The 22,735-nt window shown below is 39.0% G+C and overlaps 6 protein-coding genes across 7 annotated transcripts; all 6 read left to right on the top strand.

Moving 5' to 3' along the window:
• Positions 1-252: 252 nt before the first annotated feature.
• LOC108149272 (proteasome subunit beta type-5) lies at positions 253-1,245 on the top strand. The gene has a single exon (XM_017276715.2). The coding sequence runs from the start codon at positions 345-347 to the stop codon at positions 1,203-1,205; it is 861 nt and encodes a 286-aa protein (XP_017132204.1). The 5' UTR covers positions 253-344; the 3' UTR covers positions 1,206-1,245.
• An 18,064-nt stretch (positions 1,246-19,309) lies between these two features.
• LOC108149288 lies at positions 19,310-19,805 on the top strand. Its single transcript, XM_017276731.2, has one exon. The coding sequence runs from the start codon at positions 19,450-19,452 to the stop codon at positions 19,648-19,650; it is 201 nt and encodes a 66-aa protein (XP_017132220.1). The 5' UTR covers positions 19,310-19,449; the 3' UTR covers positions 19,651-19,805.
• A 353-nt stretch (positions 19,806-20,158) lies between these two features.
• On the top strand, positions 20,159-20,663 carry LOC108149253. The gene is made up of 2 exons (XM_017276695.2): positions 20,159-20,293; positions 20,348-20,663. The coding sequence occupies exon 2, from the start codon at positions 20,368-20,370 to the stop codon at positions 20,515-20,517; it is 150 nt and encodes a 49-aa protein (XP_017132184.1). The 5' UTR covers positions 20,159-20,293; positions 20,348-20,367; the 3' UTR covers positions 20,518-20,663.
• Positions 20,664-20,733: 70 nt separating this feature from the next.
• LOC108149251 lies at positions 20,734-21,155 on the top strand. Its single transcript, XM_017276691.2, has one exon. It carries the CDS (start codon positions 20,811-20,813, stop codon positions 21,153-21,155), a length of 345 nt encoding a protein of 114 aa, XP_017132180.1. The 5' UTR covers positions 20,734-20,810.
• LOC108149250 lies at positions 21,146-21,673 on the top strand. Its single transcript, XM_017276690.2, has one exon. The coding sequence runs from the start codon at positions 21,263-21,265 to the stop codon at positions 21,659-21,661; it is 399 nt and encodes a 132-aa protein (XP_017132179.1). The 5' UTR covers positions 21,146-21,262; the 3' UTR covers positions 21,662-21,673.
• A 117-nt stretch (positions 21,674-21,790) lies between these two features.
• LOC108149252 (male-specific sperm protein Mst84Db) lies at positions 21,791-22,516 on the top strand. 2 transcript variants are annotated; one of them, XM_017276694.2, is made up of 3 exons: positions 21,791-21,931; positions 22,011-22,282; positions 22,357-22,516. In XM_017276694.2, the coding sequence occupies exon 2, from the start codon at positions 22,061-22,063 to the stop codon at positions 22,232-22,234; it is 174 nt and encodes a 57-aa protein (XP_017132183.1). In that variant the 5' UTR covers positions 21,791-21,931; positions 22,011-22,060; the 3' UTR covers positions 22,235-22,282; positions 22,357-22,516. The 2 variants fall into 2 exon arrangements, with proteins under 2 accessions (XP_017132183.1, XP_017132182.1); XM_017276693.2 differs by having other exon boundaries at positions 21,794-21,931; positions 21,985-22,282.
• Positions 22,517-22,735: the final 219 nt, after the last annotated feature.

Here is a 22,735-nt window from a genome sequence, read left to right as displayed (position 1 = left end):
AAATAATTTATTTTTAATACTTGGCAAAAGTTTCTAATTGGCAACGTTACTGTTCATATCAGAGAACTGTCAAACAAAATGTTCAAATTTGTTTATCAATTTTGGCATGGATTAAATTCAAAAGATAAGTTGAAATATAAATTTGAGTGACTTAAAGTTAGTTTATTCATGAAGAGTTTATAAAATATAGGTACATATTTGTTTTTTACGATGTTTGAATAAAACATATTTCAAATGCCTGTATTAAATTGTCAACAAGACAAAGTCAAATAATTTGTATATTTCTATCTTAATAAAAACACACACTGATATTACCCTACATAATATCTCCTGTGTTTCGCATCATGGCCTTGGAGAAGATTTGTGGAATGGATAAGCCAGCGTTTATGAGGGGATTTGGTTCGCTCACTTCCCAACAGACAATCGACCAAATAAGGCTGGCTTCGAGTAATGTGGATAATCCGTTCGCAATAATGGCTCCACCATTTGAGAGTCCCCGGGAACGACTCAATGAATTGGCAGCCCAGAGTAATGTGCGTATGGACTATGATCACGGTACCACCACGGTGGGATTCGTTTACAGAGGCGGCATTGTCCTGTGTGTGGATTCCAGGGCCACCGCGGGGAAATATATTGGATCGCAGAGCGTTCAGAAGGTGGTGCAGGTGAATAAGCATATTCTGAGCACCATTGCCGGGGGAGCAGCTGACTGCATTTACTGGGACCGCGTTTTGACCAGGGAGAGCAGACTTCACGAGCTACGCTACAAGGAGCGATTATCTGTGCGATCCGCTGCCAGATTTATCTGCAATGTGGCAGCGGACTACAAGGGAATGGGTCTCTCCATGGGAATGATGTTGGCGGGTTGGTCCGCTGAAGGCCCCAGTCTGGTTTATGTGGACTCCGAAGGGCTGCGCATCTACGGAAAGGTGTTCGCCGTGGGCAGTGGGTCCTCGTACGCCCTGGGTGTTCTGGATAATGACTACCGCTTTAACCTCAGCGACATTGAAGCCTACGATCTGGCCTTTCGGGCAGTGTATCGTGCTACCTTCAGGGATAGTTTTTCCGGCGGTCTGGTGAGACTATATCACATGGACCAAAGTACCTGCAGAAATGTGGAGAACAAAGATTGCCAAGAGTTGCATGAAAAATACTCCAAAAGTATAACAAATCATGGAGTTGTGGGTGCTGAGCGCAAGCTTTAAATTATGTTAAGCCTTTCTTAAAATTAATGTTTACTTATTAATTTATTAGATTAAATAAATACATTATGCAATGACCTTAGTCTGCAAATATACCCTTTTGTGTTTAACTAATTTTTTCCTTCCTAATTTGCTTACACGTTTTTAATTAGAGCCTTCTGTTTGCTTACATTTTCACTCAATTTTTACCCGTTTCACAAATTCCCACACCAGTGACCATTTGGAGGCCCATGAAAATTGCTAGTCTCTAATCATTTTGCGCTAAATTAAGTGAGCTAATGGAATGCTCAGATTTTTCCCCACTTTTTTATTGCTGATACGGTAGGATGGGTTTCGCCCTTCCGAAACGAGAGAATAAAATAAGTAAATTGCCTCCTTTCTGGACACTGGCACAACAATTAAGTTGGCATTTAAGTCGAATAAAGGACAGAAGCAGACACCAAAAAGAGTTTGCGAAAGTCCCTGCATAAATCAATGGCAACAGCATTATTTGGTCATAGAAGTCGGGGGAATGAAAAAGGTCCAAATACTTAAATTTTTCTCGCTCCGTGTTTTTTGGCCCAGCACAGCAGCAATAATAAACAAGAAAGTGTGAAATAAAGCCAAATGGACATAAAAATTTGTATGTCCAACACGAGAGACCGGCAGCAGGAAAAAGTAAGGAAAAATGCAGGCACAGCAATAAAACGCGGCGAGTGCTTTTAATTTGAAATGCTGCGAGGATAGGGCCAACAGACCCTGTAACTCTTTATTCCTTCTTTTTCTCCGGACTTCCCTTTTCAGTTATTTCACTGGGATTGGGACTGGGATTGGAATCGGGAGATCTGAAGGTGAGGGAGCACTTATAACGCTTGTGTGGATTATAAGTCCCACCGGTACAATAAACTGCTTTATTTGCAAAAGTTCTCAGCTCGAAAGACGCAACTGAATAAAACAAATTCAAATAATATGAACGCTTGTTGGTCAACGCTACAATGAAATTGAAAAATAAATTTGAAGAAAAACATTTGCATAGATATAAGATTGAAAAATAACTATTCTGGTAGGAGTAGTTTATTATTTTTAGTCACCAGACCTTTGTCTTTAGCAGTTGAATAAAAAATATACAAATTAAAAGCATTTCGTCTTTAATTAAATTAAACATGTGTTAGTGTGATAAAATCTTATTTATTTGCCGAGCACAACATAATAAAATGACTTTTGCCTTTAGGTATTCAATAAAAATATACAATTTAAAAGCATTTCGTCTTTAATCAACCCAAACATATGTGACTCTGATCAATTCTTATTTGTTCACAATCAGTTCTGATTGGCGGACATAATTTTAGAAAAATAGTTTATAATTTGCAAGGATTTAAAGTGTTTAAAAGCACATTGAGTAACCTAATTAGTACTTCACCTGCTCAAGAACATTTATCATTATCCTCTGGACTCTGAACTGAAAGGCGGATACCACCTCCACTATAAACTCCGATGCTCGTGTTTTATGTGCCCGGGCCATAATAAATGTTGTCGTTCGGTTGCTTTTGCTCCCTTCCTGTCCCGTTTTAAAACAAGCAATAAATGTCAGCGGCTCGGGCGAACCGGGCATAAACTACAATGGCCGGCGGATACTTTATTTAACACTTGCATAAACGGACAGGACCGGAGATATCTCTCACACTCTACGGAAGTGTAGGTTATAAAAGCGCAGCTATTCGAAAGGATGGTCAGGGAAACCGGAGAATGGGAGCACGTGTGCACCTCGTTATTTCTATGGGGTGCAATCAAAACGAGTCCTGGCGCAGCACTTAAGTTCTAAAAAAGATGGAACAATAGAAATTTGTGGCATGCTAAAATGGGATAACCCGGATAAAAAAGTTTTGGCAGTTCCCTTTTTCTAAGTCGCTGTAGAAAAATTGGATTGAACTCGTTTTGAAATTCATTTTTCCCGTCTCTCCAATCTATTTTCCATCTCCTTTTCTAAATCTAATGACATTGGATCTTCTCGTTCGTTTACTATACTGCAAATGTGTCCTTAAATCTAAGCAAGCCGTTGACACTAAGCCATTGGATAAAGGACTCGTTGAGTGACTCGCTGACTGGAGTGCGAAAACCAAAGCGCTACGCTGGACAAAATGCCCATAATTGGGATTAAATTTAAAAACCAATAAAAAAACTACTTAACCTAGAAAACTGTCAAAATTACCAATATAGCCCATATAATTTGAAATTATCGTTAAGTAGTAACATAGACAAAGCATTTCAAATTTGATTTTTAGTTTTTTTGTAAGAATAAAATAAAATAAAAATTATATAAAATTGTTGTCATTTTCAATTTACGAAAGTATAAACGAATTTTCACAAAAAATGTAGGAATGCGGGCTTACCAAACTATTACCTATTTACAATATTTTTTTTTCTGAGTGAAGCATCGTAACCAGTGCTTGGCACGCCCCCCAATACCCAGGGCCTCCAGCTGGAGGAGCATAAAAAAATATTATGTCAATAGATAAAAGTCAAAGTGGAGACGACAGGCAGCGAAGACAACATCGTGGATAACAAACAGCAAACATTGGCCAAATGTCGCGTGTTCAATTGTGCAGGCCCAGCCTCCCACCCCCCACCGCCCACTGGCTAACAACCCACCTCCCCAAGCCACCCACAACCACCCACTGTCACTGTTTATTTTATTGATGTCGCTGCCGCTGACTTTGCCTCTGCAACTGGAGGCCACCGTGACAAAGTCATCAGCGGGTGGAATTGCTGGGAAAAGCGGGTGAAATTGCTGGGGAAAGTGAGTGCAAAGCGGGTGGATCCATAGGCCAAAGGGATGGCTATGAGGACGAGCCGAGGCGGGTCAAAGGGCACTGGATCCCTTCTTGTTTTACGACCAACGAAGCGGCCATAATTGTGCATTCACAGTCACAGCCATAGCCACATTCGCATTCACTTGCTTATTATAGGCACTGAGAAATGGCTGTGGCCTGGATGGATTCTCCTCCTCCGGCGACTCCTTCTGCCTGGGATTTCCCCCCAATTCTCTGGTAATTTGCAAGTGATTTATAGGACCCTATGCATAAAGCAATGGAGTACCCAAAAGCTTCCCACCGGAGGCAACAATTTCCATTTGACTTTCGCTCCCTTTTCGGAACACTTGATTAGCCGCGATGATTGAACGGTTATTGGTAAATTGAAAGCTGTGTTTTTTTATGACTGCGAAGGTGGAACAGAGATATTTCTTCACAGGTAAATTTATAGGTGTTGAGTCGAATAATAAAAGATAACAAATAAATTTAGAAATATAGTAATGTTATTATACTAGGAACTTAACAGTTAGTATTCGAACAATTAAATATATTTAAAAACATAGTTTAGGTCTGAAAAAACTTTATTTATTAGAAAAACTAATTCAAAATTATCGAAATACTAAAATGTTTTCGACACCCCCGATTATAGAAGAGCAAGGAATGCCCAATTTAATTTCTCACCCACTGACCTACTTCGGATTTCATTTGGCACACATAGAATTTTATATTTTCGTGATTTATTAGCCGCTGCCAACCGCAGGCGATGCCGCCACTCAGCAGCACTCCGCAAACAGTAATTTGTGTTACCCAAAAAAAAAAAAAAGAAGCATGCCCCAACACACAGATGCACGGCCAAATGACAGCTAGAAAAAATATTATAAATATAAATATTTTTGGAGCAGCAGCACATACAATCTTGTGCAATTTTCACGCTGCAAGTGAACAAAAGGGAGCGGAACCTAGCACAATCCCAATCCCAATCCCAATCCCAATCCGAAACCCGGGAACAAACCCACACCCACCCAAAAAACCAGCCGGGCTGTCAGCGCAAACAGTTGCAAACAGACATGAAGATTATGGTACGTAGGGGGATTTTCAGAGCAGTCGTTACAATGTATGTAGTTACATATAACTGCGAACTATATATACGTATAGAGAGATTTCCAGATCCTCACGTTTTCTGTTTGTTTGCTGGAGAGGCAAATTTGGTAATTCTGTTTCTCGCACACTCGAAATTATTTTCGCCCTCAACCAGGAAACAAAAAATAGAAAAGTTTTCGAGTTCTTGGGCAAACTTCTTTGTGGTGTAAGTTGAGAAATTTATTGAGCTTGCCGTTAAGCACTTAAAGTTGGGCTTTGGCAAACAGTTTTGATATGAGCATTGAGCTGGAGCTTACAATTTTCCTCATACTTAAACGTAAACAAACTTGTCACTCGGAGCTGAGAATAATCTTCGATTCAAATTGAATTTCAATTGGGTGAAAAGCAGCTTGAGGGATTTTTGGAGCCTGCTCTTAGGCGCTGATAAATTGAATTTGAATTGTTGCCCAGAAGGTATAACTGCTTTTCTCATTAGAGCTGTTGCACTTTCCAATTCAATATCTAGCCAGGTCACTTCGCCTTAACAACATAAATCCTGACAGCTTGAGTTTGTTTCCTTTTTTCTGACGCCGCCACGACTCAAAACAGCCTTAAGCTGTCAACTTTAGCATATTTTATGCTCTTTTTTTATATATCCTACTTTGAAGCTTTTCTTTTGTCTTTTTATTTGTTTTCCTTTGACTTTTTGCCACTGCTTTGGTTTCTGCTCTGAAATACTCGTCTAAGCTGCTGGAAAATCGCAAATTTATGTTAATTTTACGTAGACATTATTGTAAGTGATGAGCACGGAAAGGAAATTAAATGAAATAAAATGCGAAAGTCTGCGAAAGAAGTTCTGAAAATGATACTCCATTGTGCTACTCAGGCTTCCCTCACTTACCTATGATTTTTTTTTTCTTTTTCTTGAACTGATTTTTCTTCTAAAGGTCAGTCGGAGATTATTCAGAGACTCCTTTCGCAAATCACCGAAAGCCAAAAAGCTGCCATTGAAATCCACTTAAGAAAAGGACCTGTCACTGAGCCAAATGAAACACAGAGATGGTAATACGATTTTCACTAAATTTTATACATTTGCCCAGTAGTTTTATCTGGTTTGGTTCACCCATTTCATTTGATTTTCCCGTATAGGTGAAAATAAACCCAAAATTTGATAGATGTTCTGGCTGGGTAAATGTGACGCATTTTCGATTTTCCTCTGCAGCACTTTTTACACCATTTTTTATGCACTCGGAAAAGTTTGTTTGTCCGCCTGTCGGTTTGTTTATACTTCACTATCTTTGCTTCTCTTACTTCCACCTCCAGTCTATTTATTTATTTTCCAAATAAATGCTGACTCCTTCGCCGCTTCCTGTTTCTTCCTTCGCTCTTGTTGAACTCTCAAGGATTGAATTGAATTAAATTGAACAAAGTTTGCTCGCCTCCAACTGCAGCGTTCAGATAAGGTTGGTCAGACGCAGACGGGGAAGTTCGGAATTTCAAATAAATGTTCCAATACTTGAGCGATGCATTGGGATTTTTCTCGATTTATTATGCGAAGCCAATGAAGTGAACGTAGGCAGCTTAATTCTTTTGGCATCATAATTGATGACTGCACTGTGGTTTAAAAAAGAAAAGCTGAAGATAATTATTATTGGTTATTGGTGTTGCTAATAGTTACATCAATATCAAGACTTTCTGAAAATGAAATTTAGTTAAATTTTCTAACAAAACTTTTAAAGCCAATTGTTTGCCTAATTTTTTCGTTGGCTTTCAATAGGAATTAAAAAAAGACTTCATTTTAGATATTTATGCCTTTATAAAATATTGAAGAATTAATTTTCCTTTACCGCAATTTCGGACTCATTCCGTGAGCTTGCAAATAGCAAACCGAAAAACCCGCTGGCAGGGCAATATTTCCACTGTTTCTGAGCACAGAAATGTGTTTGCTCTTTTCGGCTAAACACTTTCTCCGGAAAGGGTGCATCCGTCTGTCGGTCTGTCTGCCAGCTTGGCCGTTTTTCGAGCTCCGTGTGACTTGCTCCTGGCTTTGGCATTGCCACTGCTTCCTGTTCCTGCTCCTCATTTGGTAAACACACAATTACCTGAGCGTGGTTGGGCCATGATTTGCATTGCACTCGAATGATTTCCGCTTGCAATGCTTTACCTTCCCGCAGCGGGAAATGTGGAAAAGCGGTGGGCGTGCGAGGTGGAGGCGGAAAAGCGCCGGCACATATGCATAATTTCATGCTCACGGCTGCTACGTGGCGCTCATTTAGTTTGCCTTAAATGCTGTTATAGTTTCCCCCCACGCTTTCCACTTTCTCTCCATTTTTCGTACTTTTCTCTGTCTCTATTATGGCAATATCTTCTTGTGCGCTGCGCAACGTGTTCAACGCCGGAAAGTATGCAATGCAGCTGAGCTGGCGCTTTGTATGCAGATTACCTGCAGTTGGGGCCGGAGTTCGGGTCCCTAATGAGGGCAGAAGGAATCGCAAAAAAATAAAATAAAGCAAACTGAATCCCAACCTGAAGCCGGGAAAGGTCCCTGGACTTTTCCGTATCCTATACGCTAAATTTATGCGCAATGAAGAGTGAAAAGCAATAAGCTCTGCCAAGTTGTGCATGAAAGGGAAATTGGCATTGACATGGGCCGGTTGGCAACCCTTCGATGTAGGTCGGTATTAGCGCACAATATGTTTATTGAATTGTCGGCGGCAGATATCGGGCAAACCAAGGGAAAAGCGTAAAAGATGTCGGATAGTTAGCAAGTAGATAGCTGAACAAACAACTCTTGATATGATCAATGTTGAAACAAAACTTTCAACCTTATAGTTCGTTTCCTTTTACTACCTTTCACTACGTTAGTTTTATATTAACGCGCTGTTACATGCAGCAGGGTTAATGTTCGGATGAATTGGGATAGCATTGCAGCAGCTCTTCGACTTTTCTATGTTATAAATTCTAAAATGATTATCGAATGTTTACTTTTCAGTCAAGTGACCGCATGCAAATTAGCCGACCCTTTTAATTAAACACTTGCATTTGACAAAAAATCTGTGATTCCTACTTTTGTGCATGGCAAACCAAGTTGACTTTTTATAATCAACACAAACGCTTCATTAGTTTTTGGTTTGGAAATCCGCACATATGTGTGTACAAAACCAAAACTTATGCATTTTAGGAATAGTCATAGGCAGGTGCGTTCTGTTTGCATTCAGTGGGTGCGGTTTTTAATTAGTTTTGATTTCGATTCTGGCATACTGCAATCAGCAGTGCATTCTCAAACGACGAGAGGCCTTGCATTGCAATGAGCCGCGAATTGGTGGCCACTTGGCAATTTTACTGCGGTCCCTTTGGCCCCGTTTGCTTATTTACCAAAAAGCTTTCTTCTTAATTAAAATTCTTAAACATTCACACAAAGTTTGTGGTGGCAATTTAATTAAATTTTAACCGCAAAAACTATTTGCTGTGCGACCAAAGACGTCAAAGCTTGAGACTTAACAATGTATAACATTCGTTCGGTCCTGTAGCCTTGGCCAAATAAATTTTAACAAATATGTTATTTTTCTGTAACTTTTTCCAGTACACTCAGTCATTTTTTTGAACACTTTCTAATGCTTGTATGTTGCACATTGTTTGGTTGTACCCTGGGCATAGTTTCGCTATTTTTTTTTTGGCTGTCTGAGCGGGCCAAGTTGTTTCGTTCTTGGCCTGGAAAGCCCCACTCAAAATGGAGGCTGGCCATAAATAGCTTTTGTTGATTAGTGACCCTGGGCTGGGGGCTTAAATTGGTTTTTAAAAATTCATTGGTCGAGATTGTCAGAACGGCATTTTAATTATACTTTGACATATCCTGACAAGAGCCATTCCCACTTGAAATTTGCTCGATGAATTTTCGCACTATCCGGCCAAAAGAAACCCTTAATCGGATGTATCCTTTCGAGGGGGAAAATCGCATGTTGCGGTAATTAATACGCCAGCCTGCAAAATATTTATATTCGCACGCAACGGCAGTAATTCAACCTCTCAGTCTTTCAGTCCCTCAGTCTCTCAGTCTTTCAGTCTTGAACAGAAACAATTACCTCACCAGTGACCAGTGAGTGGCAGTATTTGTGTGCGAGTGGCAATTATAAGTTGTTCGTGTCTGTTAATTAAATGTGTCCAGCGAAGGCATTTAATAGGCTTCAGATATTTACAAAGGCGCAACATGGCGTATGCGCGATCAAGGAGGCTCCAGCGGTGTCCAGCCAAAAGCTTAATCGCCCGACTTCACATGAGGCATGGCTTTCAGGGGTGAAAGAATATAATAAGTTGAAATATTCGATTATTTCTTCGCTTGGCCGGCCTTAATATTATTTTTCTTCTGTGAGTCAGCGAGGACTAATTAAGTGTCTTGTTCGCTATTTGCATATCACTGCTCCCTCCCGTCGATTACGAAAGTGTGAAATTTCGCGCCCATCATCAAGTGTCAGGTGTTTAAAGCAAGTCCTCAGCCGATCAGCGGACAAACAAACGCTAATTAGCCATTAAGATTATGTCAAAACTGGCAATTAATCAGCTCAAAAGTGTCCATAAAAGCAAAACGTTTGAGTGTTACCCAAAGTGTCAGACGCAAAGTTTCCCCACCTCGATTTCTTCTTATTTCCCACAGCCGCAGCCAACACGCGGTTTTCCGGCTTCTGTCGAGGTGGGCGCGTCGAAAATGGGAAACTCACACGGGAAGTAGCTAAAAACTAAACAAAAAGCTTTAATGGCAGTCGTTTGCTAGACATCCCCATTTACAAAGTCACCGCATAAGCGAGGGTCGCTATTGGAATTTATGGGTTACTTTTAGCTCTTAAATTATTTTTGGCTTTATTTAAATTAATTTATCTTTAAGAGATATTAAAGCTATAGCCGTTTACAGTAAGCTGATTAGGTTTTAATTTAATTTTAACATAAGATTTATATGTTTAACATTCATTAAAAGTCATTTTAAAATATGTTAATTTAATTTACCAAACATCTGAGCTATTTTATCGGGCTGACCTGTGAATTCCTAAAATCAATTCACAAAATAATACTCTCTTACAATCCCTCTTGTAAGTCACTAGAAATTGATTTTTATTTTATTAAATAAATTTCAAAAGCAAGCCAGTTAAAAGCCTCTTTATCCCTTTACTCGTTAAATACAAATCAATTGTTGAATCAACTCCCGCTTATTATGCAGCTGTTGCATTGTAAATATTTGCATACGTGTTACAAAATTAGTTAAATAAGCATTTATTGTTGTTCTACACTAAGCTGGTTGCAGCGTTTGTGGAACGCCAACATTTGAATTACTTTTAATGTTTGCTCTGCCGGGAAGCTCGAGCGTCTTCTACTATTAACAAAAAGGTAATTTCCCAGCAAATTGACATAAAAGACAGCGAGGGGTAAAAGTTTGCCCGCTAAACTTGTGTTGTTTAATTTTTCGGGTGCCACACACACCCGCACACACAGCGCCATTCGCAAAGAGACAACATCAAAATTTATGTAAATGAAAATTGCATTGCATAAGCCCCGTCGACGTTACGTATACGCAGCGTGTGCAGCAGGCAGCAGGCAGTGAGGCGAAGGCGGAGGCGGTAAAACCATTTTGCACGTAGTATTAGCGCGGCGCTTTCATTATTTGTGGCATCCTTTAAGGCCGGGTCCACAGCATCGAGCCATTAAGCCAACTGGCTGCCATATTGCCCCCAGGTACTCGTGTATATATGTAGTGCGAGTATATAGAAGTAGTAGGTCTATGGCAGCTTCTGCGACAATTTTCCCTTAGTTTGGCATTTTCTTTATTGGTTCCTTGCGCCACGCAGCCAAAACTTTCAACAAGTTCGCTGGGGTATAAAGGGTTCAGTTCTGTTCTGCCAGTGACAAAATTACTAACTGAACGCCATCAACTTTAATAGTCACTAAATCGTAGATGACAAACACTATTGGGTAGGTAGTTCCGGATGTGCTTATAACAATTTATTTTGCTTTAGCTTACTGGCTTAAAAGTAATATTTTAAAAAGTTATTGTGTTAAAAATAGTTTAACCCTAAAAATGTCTTTTTCAAATAAATATTTCAAATGTTATGTTTAACTTGCTGGAAATTAATTTATGTTATCCTATAAACCATATTATTTTTGCAGATTAAGTCTTTAAGAATCTTTATTTGTATATGAAAACAGCTATTTATATTCAAAATTATATTTTTTTAAATATAAACATTTTAATTTTTAACGAAAATATCTCAATCAGTAGTCGTTTCTTTCGTTTTTTGTTTTAAGGTCGCTTAAGGTCAAAAATAAATAATTACCCTTTTAAATCAGTCATATTTATGATGGGCTAGAAAGTTAAGCTTTAGCATTAATTGTTATATCGTAAGCAACTGTATCTGATTTTCTCTTGTATTTATGCCATTATACCCAACAAACACTGGATAATTGAGCACTCTTCGCAGGCCATTAAAGCTGGCATTAAAACGGGAATGCAGGGAATGCCTGAACTATGCTTCGCCAATTATCCAACCACGAAGGGTGGCTGTGCGGCTGGGAAAACCACTTAATAAGCCCGCCAACTGGCCAGTGGTTCCCCTTTTCCCGCACCCAGATCGTTGACAACTGTCCGTGGAAATGGGGGATGGGGATTGTATCAAATATACAAGTAAATTGCTTCATTTTCGAATTTCTGTCATAGCCGACGTGCTCGCTATCTCTTTCCCTTTTGTGCGGCCGTCTCGCTCTGTCTCCTCATATATGTTTTGGAAATCTATTCGTGCCACGAATTTCATTTTCAACTTGGCAGCTGCACTGTTTGTTGTTGCCGAAGCCCAAGTGAGACGTGCAACGGCTGCCAGGCAACTTATTAAAAATGTCTGCAGTAGCAGCAAAAAGGAACTCAAATAAAAATATATAAGAAAAAAGTGAAGAAAACTCCAGGCGAAAGAAAATTATTTGCCGCAAGACTTGCAGAGCCATGGATGAGTGCAGTGCGATGTCGTGCCATGTAATTGTCTAAAGAGAGTGCGCCAGTAAAAGTGCTTTGATTTCCGACATTGAATTAACTGCACGCCTCTTTAATTGTTCCTCGCACATCCTTCAATTGCGACCTGGGAAAACTTCGTTTTCCAGCAAGTGGAAATTGCATTGCATGAGTGCACACTTTAAAAGTCAAGCTCGTATGTCGGCCTTCAATTTGTGTTTTTCAATAAAATATTATATATTTCATTTAACTTGGTTATATTAAATAAGATCGTTTAACACCTTTTATAAAAACTCTGCAAAACTAATAATCGCTTAAAAAATATTTTTCTGTAAGGTTTTTATTTAATATTTGTTTAAAATATTTGTATGGATTAATTTGCTGGTTCTACTACCGAAAAATCTGCATCAATTTAAGCGACAATAAGGTATGCTTTTTTCCTCTGCATGAGCTTTGGCAAATTGAATCTTACGTAATGCCGTATAAATCGAGCCACCTTCATATGAAATTCACTTACAACGGCAGCCAGTAGCAAAGAAAGAATTGCAATCGAAATTACTTTTAGCTCTCCGACGAGAAATTCAATTTGCATTCAGGGCGGCTGAAAATGTGGGAGATGTACGGTGGGATTCTGGGTGATAGGGTTGGATGACGGCTGTCGATGCATCATCAGTGCTCAAGTATCTGACCCGACTCCTCCGCACTACCGACAATTCCTCCTCCTTCCTCCACCTCCATCAATTATGCTACGAATTTCTTTATTACAATTATCTCGTTGGGCTCTTGGGCCTTGGCTGGCATTGTTTCCCTGCTGCCATCATTATTGCACTCATGGGTGGAGTGTTCTCCACTCCATATACTTTTTTCCTCCTTCTCGATGAGCCAGTGATACGGCAGTCCCTGGGAAATTGGTTTTAATTTTGCAACTTGACGTGGCCGGCACTTGTCGTGGCATTGACTCCTCTTCGCCTCCGATGTCAGTGTCTCGAATCTCGTTTTCAGGTGAGCTCGTTTTAATATATACAGATTACAGGGGCCGTGCGTTGGCTCAGATTTATGCGTAATGATATTCAAACAGGTTGTTTATTGACTTAAGCCTTAAGTCTTTGGCTTCGGCTGACTCTATTTTCTTTCCTCGGCAAACAACTGGATAATTAAAGCATCAAATGCAGACAAGCCAGTTCCGTGGGGACATGTCGAATGGGATTATATTCTTACAATTCTTCTGAATCACTTAAACAATGCTCTAGAATTAGATCGTATAAAAAATTTAATAAGATTGAAGATGTAGTAATTATTTTCTTAGCTTATTAAATTGCATCTGGTCAATATTTTTTTATTCAATGGTGCTTATTTTTTCTCTTAATCTCTGAACAAGCAAATTAAGCAGCAATGATTACTTTTCTGCAGTTACTTTTTATAAAGATTTTCTATTAAATTATTGTTCAATAAAAAGTTATTTTATTATACATGTTATTGACTTCTTTTAATTCTAAATAAATTGAGCCATTTTTTTTTTTTGTAGTCCAGTTCTTTATTTTTTTAATTAAAGATTTTATAATTTTAAAAAGTATTTTAAATTTACATTTTTTAATGTTTTGAAGTTACACAAGTTATCTAATCTTAGATTTAATTGTAACACGTATATACCCTCAATCAAGGGGTACTAACAATGACCAAGTCCGATGCGAGATAGAACACATAAGCGCCGTCACACTTGAGCAGTACAACCAGAGTACCAAGACAATCGGACGGACTGAGATCTCAACAGGAGACGAGCGACGAGCAGGTGTTCCAACTTATTCATTAAAAACAAAATGGAAACAGACAGGGACAGGCAGGAGCAAACGGAAGAGGGGCTGAAGTAGGGACGGAACCTGGGCCAACACCCAGTGCCAGTTTCTGTCAATGTCTCAAGTTCACACTGGGGAAAACTACATGGCACTTAAAATAAATCACCTTTTTGAGCTCAAAATTATAATTTACTATTATTTTAAAAATGTAGTAATTCTTATAACAAAAAGTTTTAGGCTTTTATATTTCCTAACTATATAATGTGTAATTGTGAACATTCCTATATTTGTAAATTTGTGAGTCTCCTTTTCTCTGCTTTTCGAGAACACACGCCCCATGGTAACATTTTCTTACAGTGCACTCCCTGTTGGTTGGAAGTTTCCGCCTTCTTCAGCCGCTTCTTTAGTTGGTTAAGATTGTGGTCGACACGCAATTGCGGCAATTTGAAGTTGGATGCGCTCACTTCGCTCTGCGGGGCCAACGATGTGTACCGAAAGCCAGGCTAAACGCTTAGAAGTCCCCTTTTGTAACCAGTTCCCCCTGCCTTCCAAAATCCCCAAGAACTCACATCCGCCGCAGTCCATCCTGGCAAGTTTCTTGCGGCAGCGACAACTGGCAACCTGCAACTTGCGACTGGCAACCAGCAACTTACATCTAGCAACTACACGGAGAAAAATTGCATTCTGAAATGAAGCAAATTGATTTTGAGTTAATTTAATATAATTTTTTTGCTCACTAATATTTAATTTGTATTAAAGAAAATAAATTATATATATACACTATTATATTAAATTGAGTATCAGAATAGTGCTTTAAATCATATTATAAGTAATCTTAAGAGTGAAATGCTAATTGAATATTAAAAAAAAAAACTATCACATTAAAAGAAATACTGTTTTATTTACTAAGAAATTTGTATATCAACTGCAACTAAGCCGTTTTGTTTTCTGTGTGTCAACTGGCAACTTCAACTGGCCGCTGCGACTGAAACCGAAGCCGGTTTCGGGTGTGTTAACTTTCTATGCCCGGTAGCGCTGATTGCCAAGACAACGACAGCGCAATTCATTCAGCGGTCTCGCCTTTCAGCGGCAGCAGCTGCTCGAGATTGCTTAAAGCCACATCCTCGCCCTTCTTACCACTTTTGTGCTCTTGGCCAGTCGCTTTGCATGGCCAGAATCTCTGCAGGCGATTCCAGTTCGATTTATCACGGGCAAAGTTATGATCGCTTAAGTGCCGCCGTTTAGGGTTCCTGTTTTAGCCTCTTCAATTGCTCCTCATAAATTCTTCCCATGACAACACTAATTGCAACTTGCTTGAAGTAATAATGGGTTTGCCGTAATTTTTGCTACTTATACTGCAATAAATCCAATTGGCTTAAAAAGGTCGGGCTTATCTTATCGATGAAAATTTTGCATAAGTAATATTAAATAAATCAGTGGCAATGGCACTTAAATATGTAATTGACATCTTCCATGTTATCATGAGGTTTTTCTTAATATCGATTACCCGTTTAAAGAATTAAAAAATCTGAATAAAAAACAAAAATAACTGAACACAAAAAACTTGATTATGTGATAATATAGAACATTAAATTAAATCAAAAATAGTTTTTAATTTTAAGAAATTTTTAGTCCATAATTTTGTGCAACATTGCTTGAGAAAATTTCTTAGTGGGCAAATCAACCCAATTATCAAATTCGTATATAACCAGACATTAATTGTCATAGAAAATCTTTAATTGCACTTCAGTTCACACTTTCAGCACCCATCCAAAAGATATCACTGGATAAGCTTATTTGGCAGCCCATAATTGCTGGCAAATTAGAAATATTAATTCAACAAAACCATTTTTGATTGGCATCCGTGCAGAGCTTGTTATTCGTAATCGATTGTTGGTATGCCGAGCGCATAAAACCGAAATAAAACCACAAAATTATGTACACAAATATGTGCAGTATGAACAGATCGTTTCCATGCTTTGGCTGTGACGGAAGTCTGGTCCCAACGCATTGGAACCAAATATATGTAGAGACCGCCGCAACTCTTTCAAAACGAGGCCATAAATATTGTTCATTTGTAAATAAATGGCTGACAAAAAAAAAGGAAAAGACGAAAACTACGAATAGTAAAAGTACAACAACTCACGGAGCATATAAAACATTGTTCATGTTCATTTCCAGTACTTGGTTTTCTATTTCCTAGGCAAACATTGGATGGTGCTCATGTCGCTGTGTGTGTTTCTATTTTTTATTACAGTATCATCTTCCGGTCACTTTGTCAGGCCTCCTCCAATACATTTCTACATTTCTCAAACAGTTACGACGAGACAAGTGGCCCCAGCGCGTGTGCCGAACTTGAATTATTAAAACCAGAAACGGAGTCCAAGAAGTAATAGAAATACGACCGATAAACGGAAGTTGGATAGACAATGTCGAAGCATGGTTGGTTACCATCTAAGGCGTACACTGAGAGTAGAATTATATTACAAACTAGGTTTGCTTTGATACGTCGTGTTGAATAAAAGACATAGACAAATAGAAACATGAAGCAAAATAGTTGCCAGTTAACACAAATTTACAGTAATGTAATTTAAATCTGTTGTTTAATCAATGAAGCGCATTTAGTTGATATAAAAAATATATTTATTTAATTAGATTTACCTAAAATTTATAGTCATTTATTTTATAATTGCTACTAAGAAGGTTGAAAAGTTAAAACATGTTTGGTCCATTAATTATATAATTTAAATTTACCTAACCTATTCCCAATACATTTCCCACCCCTTTCACCGCTTTCCTCTGACCAGTGACCGCTGTACAACAACCTCACCAACGCCACTTAAAAGCAGTTCGCGCGACTGCACAGTGGAAGTGCCGCCGCCCAGAGGGGAGCTGTTGGGCTCAGAGTGACCGGCACCAGAGCTTCCCCCCCCTACCTGCCACCCCCTTTGAGACCCCACCTCAACACCCACATCTCCACCCACTGCCCCACCCACCCACACACGCACTCGCCGCATCGCGCTGCGCTTTGAATATAAATTACACAAATAGTGCACACAACTTTGATGGCTGCAGCCGGCGACATTGAACGCCGCTGTGGTACACAGTGGATTGAGAAAATTAAATTAAATTTATTAATTAATAATGTTAATGTTAATATTAACATTAAGCGTATTTGTTTTGCAGAAAAACAAAAATAATCTATTTTTTCGCAAATTTATTTAAACTAATAATAAATACGTAATAAAATTTCCTACAAAATAATTCATTATTATTTCGAAAGATGGAAATGTAACAAATTTGTGTTATTGTTTCTTTTTTTTTTAATTTAGTTCAAAATTATATTCTTAGTTAATCGTAATTTATATGGTTTAATTGAAAAATGTGTAAAAAACACCACAGCGGACAAATTCAATAAGGTGATGAAAATCATTTTTTAACACCCCGAAAACCACTGTGCAAATCGGCTGCCAGCGACGCTGGTCATGTCAACTCAACGTTGCCCTTTGATGCTAATGACTCTGCCATCGCCTTAAAACCGGCGGATCGGCTTCGATGGAGGGCTCAGTGCGCTTGGAACTTAGCGGGCAATCAAAAACCGTGCTGCAGCAAATTGGCATGCGTGATGTAGATGAATGGAGATGCAGCTTTTCCAGCGGGGTAATCTTTCTGAATGAAGTTTCTGAGTTTCTGTGCGGGGGCGGAGAAATGTGGGACAAGTGGTTTCCGCAACGCTTTCTGGATCGCAGAAGCGGCTGCGTTGATTGATTGATTAATTGACAAAGGAATTGCCGTTAGTTTTCCATTTGCATTTGCATTTGCATTTGCATATCTAATTTATGAACGGTCCAAGTCATGTCCGTTCATATGTAGTTCATTGTGTTAGCTATGCAAATGCTGCACTTCCGTTGCGATCGTCTGCCCCGACGCAGCTTAATTATTCATTAATTTCAACTTAAATTCCATATCTGCGCCTGCGGACATTTGTGGCCCAGTTTCGATGGTCCATCCGCAGGCTTTTGTCACCATAAAAGTGAAGTGTTGCCCGATTATGAAATAATTATAAGTATTCTGCACGTTCTAACCACTGATTAACCGGGTGTGTTGCTGTTTGTGCTTTGATTCGGCTTTTGAGAGAGGTCGATGTGCCTACTGGTTGAATACACTGTGTAACAGCATTTTGTGGAAATTGACAAAAATTATATTTACTGTTTGCTTCAAAGAAAGGCAATTATGTCACATTATTAAGTGAAACATTTATTAATAAACCTTAAGATTGCGGTCCATAATTATTTTCTCCAACTAAGGACCTCAAAATTTTAGACATCATGATTAAATAGCAATAATAACTATTGTAGCTTAAATAAATAACTGAATTTGTGCTTAACAAATTATGACCATGCAAAAAATAAAACGGAAGATAATATTAATTTAATAAAAAACAAGAAAGAAAGCAAACTTCGGCAAGCCGAAGTTCATATACCCTTGCAGCTATTGCATGAATTAAATACTTTTGAAAACATTTAAATTATGATTTACTTCAGTATATACTGAAAAACAGTGAAGCTATGATGATTTGCAGCTCAATTATTAGATAGTTATTTTATATATTTTTATTAGTTCTATGGGAGCTATATGATATGGACGTCCGATTTTGATAAAATTTAAACAATAATTCTGAAATAATTAAACATTGGCATATGTCGAAAAACTAAACAAAAAATTAAAAAACAGAAAAGTTATAATTTTTTTTTCCATTTATTTCTCCGATTGTTCCTATGGGAGCTATATGATATAGTCGTCCGATTTTGATGAAATTTAAACCGTAAATCGGAAATATTTAACCATTACTAAATGTCGAAGAACTAAACAAAAAATTAAAAAACAGCAAAGTTATAATTTTTTTTCCTTTGTTTTTCCGATTGTTCCTATGGGAGCTATATGCTATAGTCGTCCGATCCGGCTCGTTCCGACTTATATACTACCTGCAATAGAAAGACAGCTTTTGGGAAAGTTTCATGCAGATAGCTTTAAAACTGAGAGACTAGTTTGCATATAAACGGACGGACAGACGGACAGACGGACAGACGGACAGACGGACATGGCTAGATCGACTCGCCTAGTGATGCTGATCAAGAATATATATACTTTATAGGGTCGGAGATGTCTCCTTCACTGCGTTGCAAACTTCTGACTGAAATTATAATACCCTCTGCAAGGGTATAAAAATGCATCTCAATATGTAGTGCCTAGTACTTTTCAACTTCTAACATTTTAAACCATTTAAAAAGCTTATTATTACCATGGTAAAATAATGCATTTGTTTAAAATTTCAAAAGGTTTAGCAGGTTAGTATAATTGAATGCGTCGAAGCTAATATGTAATTAACTAGTTTTGTTTAGAGCTTTGCGCATATTGGGCATCTAGTTGGCCTGTTCCATTGTGTTTTAATCCCCTTGGTAAATCGGAAATTTTGAGCCTCACTCTACCTGAAAATTGCGACCAGTTAGCATCTATGTAAATTCACAAAATCTATAAAATAGGTCCCACCCGCCTCCGACATCCGACTCGCATTTCGTTTCTCGTGGAGGAGCTGCAACATGCCTTGCATATTTAATCCCGGCTACATCGGACCCGATCCACCCTGCTGTGACCCGAACTGCGAGGAGGAGGTGCACTGCACGGTTCCGGAGTGTGGGGTCTGTCCGGAGTCCCAACTGCCCCGCTGCAATCCAGCCCCACAGCCAAAAACTAAGCCGGAGCAGCAGACACCGAAACAGAAGCACCAGAAGGAGCAGTAGTAAAGAAGGGAGGCGGAGCAGAGGATTGTTTATAGCGATAGACCTGTTCTTTTGTTGGGATGCGTCTAAAGCCCAAACCGATTTTATCCAATATGTGGCTAATACACAATAAACTAGGGGAACAAATGAGTTTTAATAAAATCTTGTAGTAATTATATCGTGGTGATATATTCTTTACTTTTTCCATCATCATGTATTGATATTGAAATTATTATTTTAAAGGAGATGTGGTAAAGACCTGCCTTTTTCGGATTAAAATACAAATGTTATTATTCTCATTATTTTCTAATTCTATACTGAATTTTTGAAGGTAAAAAACTTGCAAAAACAGTTAATTCTAATGTGTTAAAATAATAGAAACTTAGCCCTTTCCGTGACTTCGCTTATTAACTTTACCTTAACTTTTGTTTAAAAAACAGTATTTTTAATTGTATAAAACTGAATATCTTACAAGCTTTCTATATACCTATTTGCCCAAACACATTCAAATAAACATTCCAAAAATAAATTCCAATCAGTATGCCAGATTTGGGTGTCAACAAAAAAGTTTGTTCATTTTGTTAGTCAAAATTGAAATACAGAACGTGCTGTACAGAACGTCTTAATTTGTCAACATTTTTGCTTTTTCTCCTTGAGCTCTTTGGTAAGTTAGAAATGGTCGTAGTAAATAAACAGTGTTTTAACTTACGCTTTGCAGACTCTTGCGGAGTGTTCAACATGGTTTATCTTAGTCGCCCCTGGACTCCCGTCTTCAATCCCTACTACATTGGACCGTATCCGACTTGCGCCGCTTGTCCTTGCGACTTTGATATTTACAAAGGTTACACTCCCGGTGGCTGGCATAGTCGTTGCTATCGCAGCTATTAATTATGAAGACCTCACAAGTCAGTGAAGAAGTCAAGGAGAAAAGTGGAATATGGGCTAAATTGCAGATCACAAAGTCCCACATACATGTTTAAAATAGTAATAATATTCAATAAAAAAAAAAAACTTAAAAAGCTCAAAAACAAAAATTAATTAAGCATATTTTTGCATTATACAAAAAAAAAATTTTAAGATTACTCTACTTTGCCTTTCTTAATCAAGTCACTTTTGTAAAAAAAAAAAAATAGGTATCAAAATTCGAAATTCAAGGCATTGACACTCATTTAAGCCATCCCATGTCGGCGTCTGTGGATCACTTGGTTTACCAAGTGCTGGCTCCCTTTGCCATCAACACCCTCGATCGCATAGTGCCGGCTGTCCGCCAATTGGTGCTCATCCTGCATGAATCCTTTCTGGTGGATCACCAGGAGCCGGAGCCGGTGATCGATGTGTCCGTCCTGATTGAGCCCGTCCGTAAAATCGTCCTAATTGTCAAAGATTCGACGCCGGAGGTTCATCCGGATGAGGAGACGGTGATCGGTTCGGATGAGATCAGCAGACTGCTGGGTGAAATTTCGCGGAGCATTCGGGACCTGGTCCAATCGATTTATGATACCATCTCGGCACTGACGACTAACTAGAGGGTAGCCTCAGAAATAGTTGTCAGCCTGGTCGATAGAAAAACCCGATATCGATCCTCCTGATCCTCCAGAAACCCAGCACCGCCTGCACCACATCATCGCGAGCCATGGAAATGGTGCACACGGCCATCGGGGTGGCGGGCACAGTGGCCTTGCTCTTGGTGGTCTGCCGTTCGGTTTCGCAGGTGGCTGGCTTGGTGGCGGATGAAACCCGAGCTCCGATCTCCTACTTGGTGAGCCGCGGCGATCCATTGGCAGATCAGCTGACGACCGCCGAGGGGATAACCCCACTGGTGAAGGGAGATCGAATGGATGGTGCCTGTTCGGTGGTCCAAAGTATTGGCGGTAAGGCGTGTGGCTTGCTAGGACCTCTGCTGCCCAAACTGGGCGGCGATCGGAAGTCCGGCGACTCAAGGACAGAAGAGGAAGTGGACAAAAAGGAACCGGAGGCAGCAGCACCGGAACCGGAAGCCCCTGCTGAGGCAGATCCACCGGAAGAGGAGTAAGCTCCGGGTTTGGAAAACCGACTACAAGGCTCCCTGCTAGCATAGTCAAATTTTTAGTAGTCCTTAGTAGGCCTCAAACCTGAAACGTCACTTTTTTTGTCGGCTTTGTGTGATTCGCAACCAACAGAGCTCATTCGTTTTGAACAGCTTGGACTGAACACATCTTTCTCTTAAAAAAAAGTTCGAGAAATATGAAAAATTGAAAAAAAATTCTAAATTCATAGCCAAGGACTGACATCAACGTATTTCTTCAGCAGCAAAAAATATTAAGTAAGTTTTAAGTTGTATTTCTGGAATACAAAAAATGAATACGATCCTTGCAGCTGTGGCATTTGTGCTTCATCTGCAGATCTACGAAGTGATTCAGGAGTGTCTTCGAGCAAATCACATACTTTCAAGATGGTTCTGATGCTCTGCTGCAGTTTCGATCCCTTCTACGTGGGACCCTGTCCACCCGGTTGTCTGGCTCCTCTAATGGGAGGCACTCCCTACTGTGGCTGTGGTCCTTGCTGCAGTCCCTGCTGTGGTTGTGGTCCCTGTGGTGGTTGTAGCTCGTGTCCCTGCGGCTGGTAAAGCGGACATCGAGAGAAAATAAGCGAGCTCAATGGTCGATGATCATGGGTGAGTTAATGTCCAGCCATATACTAATATTTAAAATCGATACTAACATTAAATATTATCAACTAAATCTATAGCACAATGCCAGCAAAGATTGAGCTTCTATCAACTACTGCTGAAGAGATATGTTGCTGTTCGAAATCCTTATCCTTGGCGAGGGCTTAAACATCTAAGCACTCTTTGATATAATACGTTTTTCGATTTATGCTGTTTAGAAATAAAATGTATTAAATTCAACCCTTTAATTGTATTTTTAATGCACTTAAATCTAAAGTGTTCCATGCAAGGCTTGTAATGGAAACTAGGACCTTCGGCTTTGTCAAATAATATATAATTTGATTGAAAAACATAACTGCGATTTGATTGAGAATAATTTTTTTTTTGTTGAATACAAAAACTTTGTATTTGCTCCCCAAATAACTATAAATAATGCTCTTTAATAAATATAAAATTGTG

This window comes from Drosophila elegans, unplaced genomic scaffold, assembly GCF_018152505.1.
Source record: "Drosophila elegans isolate 14027-0461.03 unplaced genomic scaffold, ASM1815250v1 contig_814, whole genome shotgun sequence".
NCBI lineage: Eukaryota > Metazoa > Arthropoda > Insecta > Diptera > Drosophilidae > Drosophila > Drosophila elegans.
The sequence above is the reverse complement of the archived record's forward strand: the minus strand, read 5'-3'. Positions and strand labels throughout refer to the sequence as shown.

Coding starts and splice junctions, on each gene's coding strand:
- LOC108149272 (XM_017276715.2), top strand. CDS start 345: ATGGCCTTGGAGAAGATTTGTGGAATGGATAAGCCAGCGTTTATGAGG.
- LOC108149288 (XM_017276731.2), top strand. CDS start 19,450: ATGCCTTGCATATTTAATCCCGGCTACATCGGACCCGATCCACCCTGC.
- LOC108149253 (XM_017276695.2), top strand. CDS start 20,368: ATGGTTTATCTTAGTCGCCCCTGGACTCCCGTCTTCAATCCCTACTAC.
- LOC108149251 (XM_017276691.2), top strand. CDS start 20,811: ATGTCGGCGTCTGTGGATCACTTGGTTTACCAAGTGCTGGCTCCCTTT.
- LOC108149250 (XM_017276690.2), top strand. CDS start 21,263: ATGGAAATGGTGCACACGGCCATCGGGGTGGCGGGCACAGTGGCCTTG.
- LOC108149252 (XM_017276694.2), top strand. CDS start 22,061: ATGGTTCTGATGCTCTGCTGCAGTTTCGATCCCTTCTACGTGGGACCC.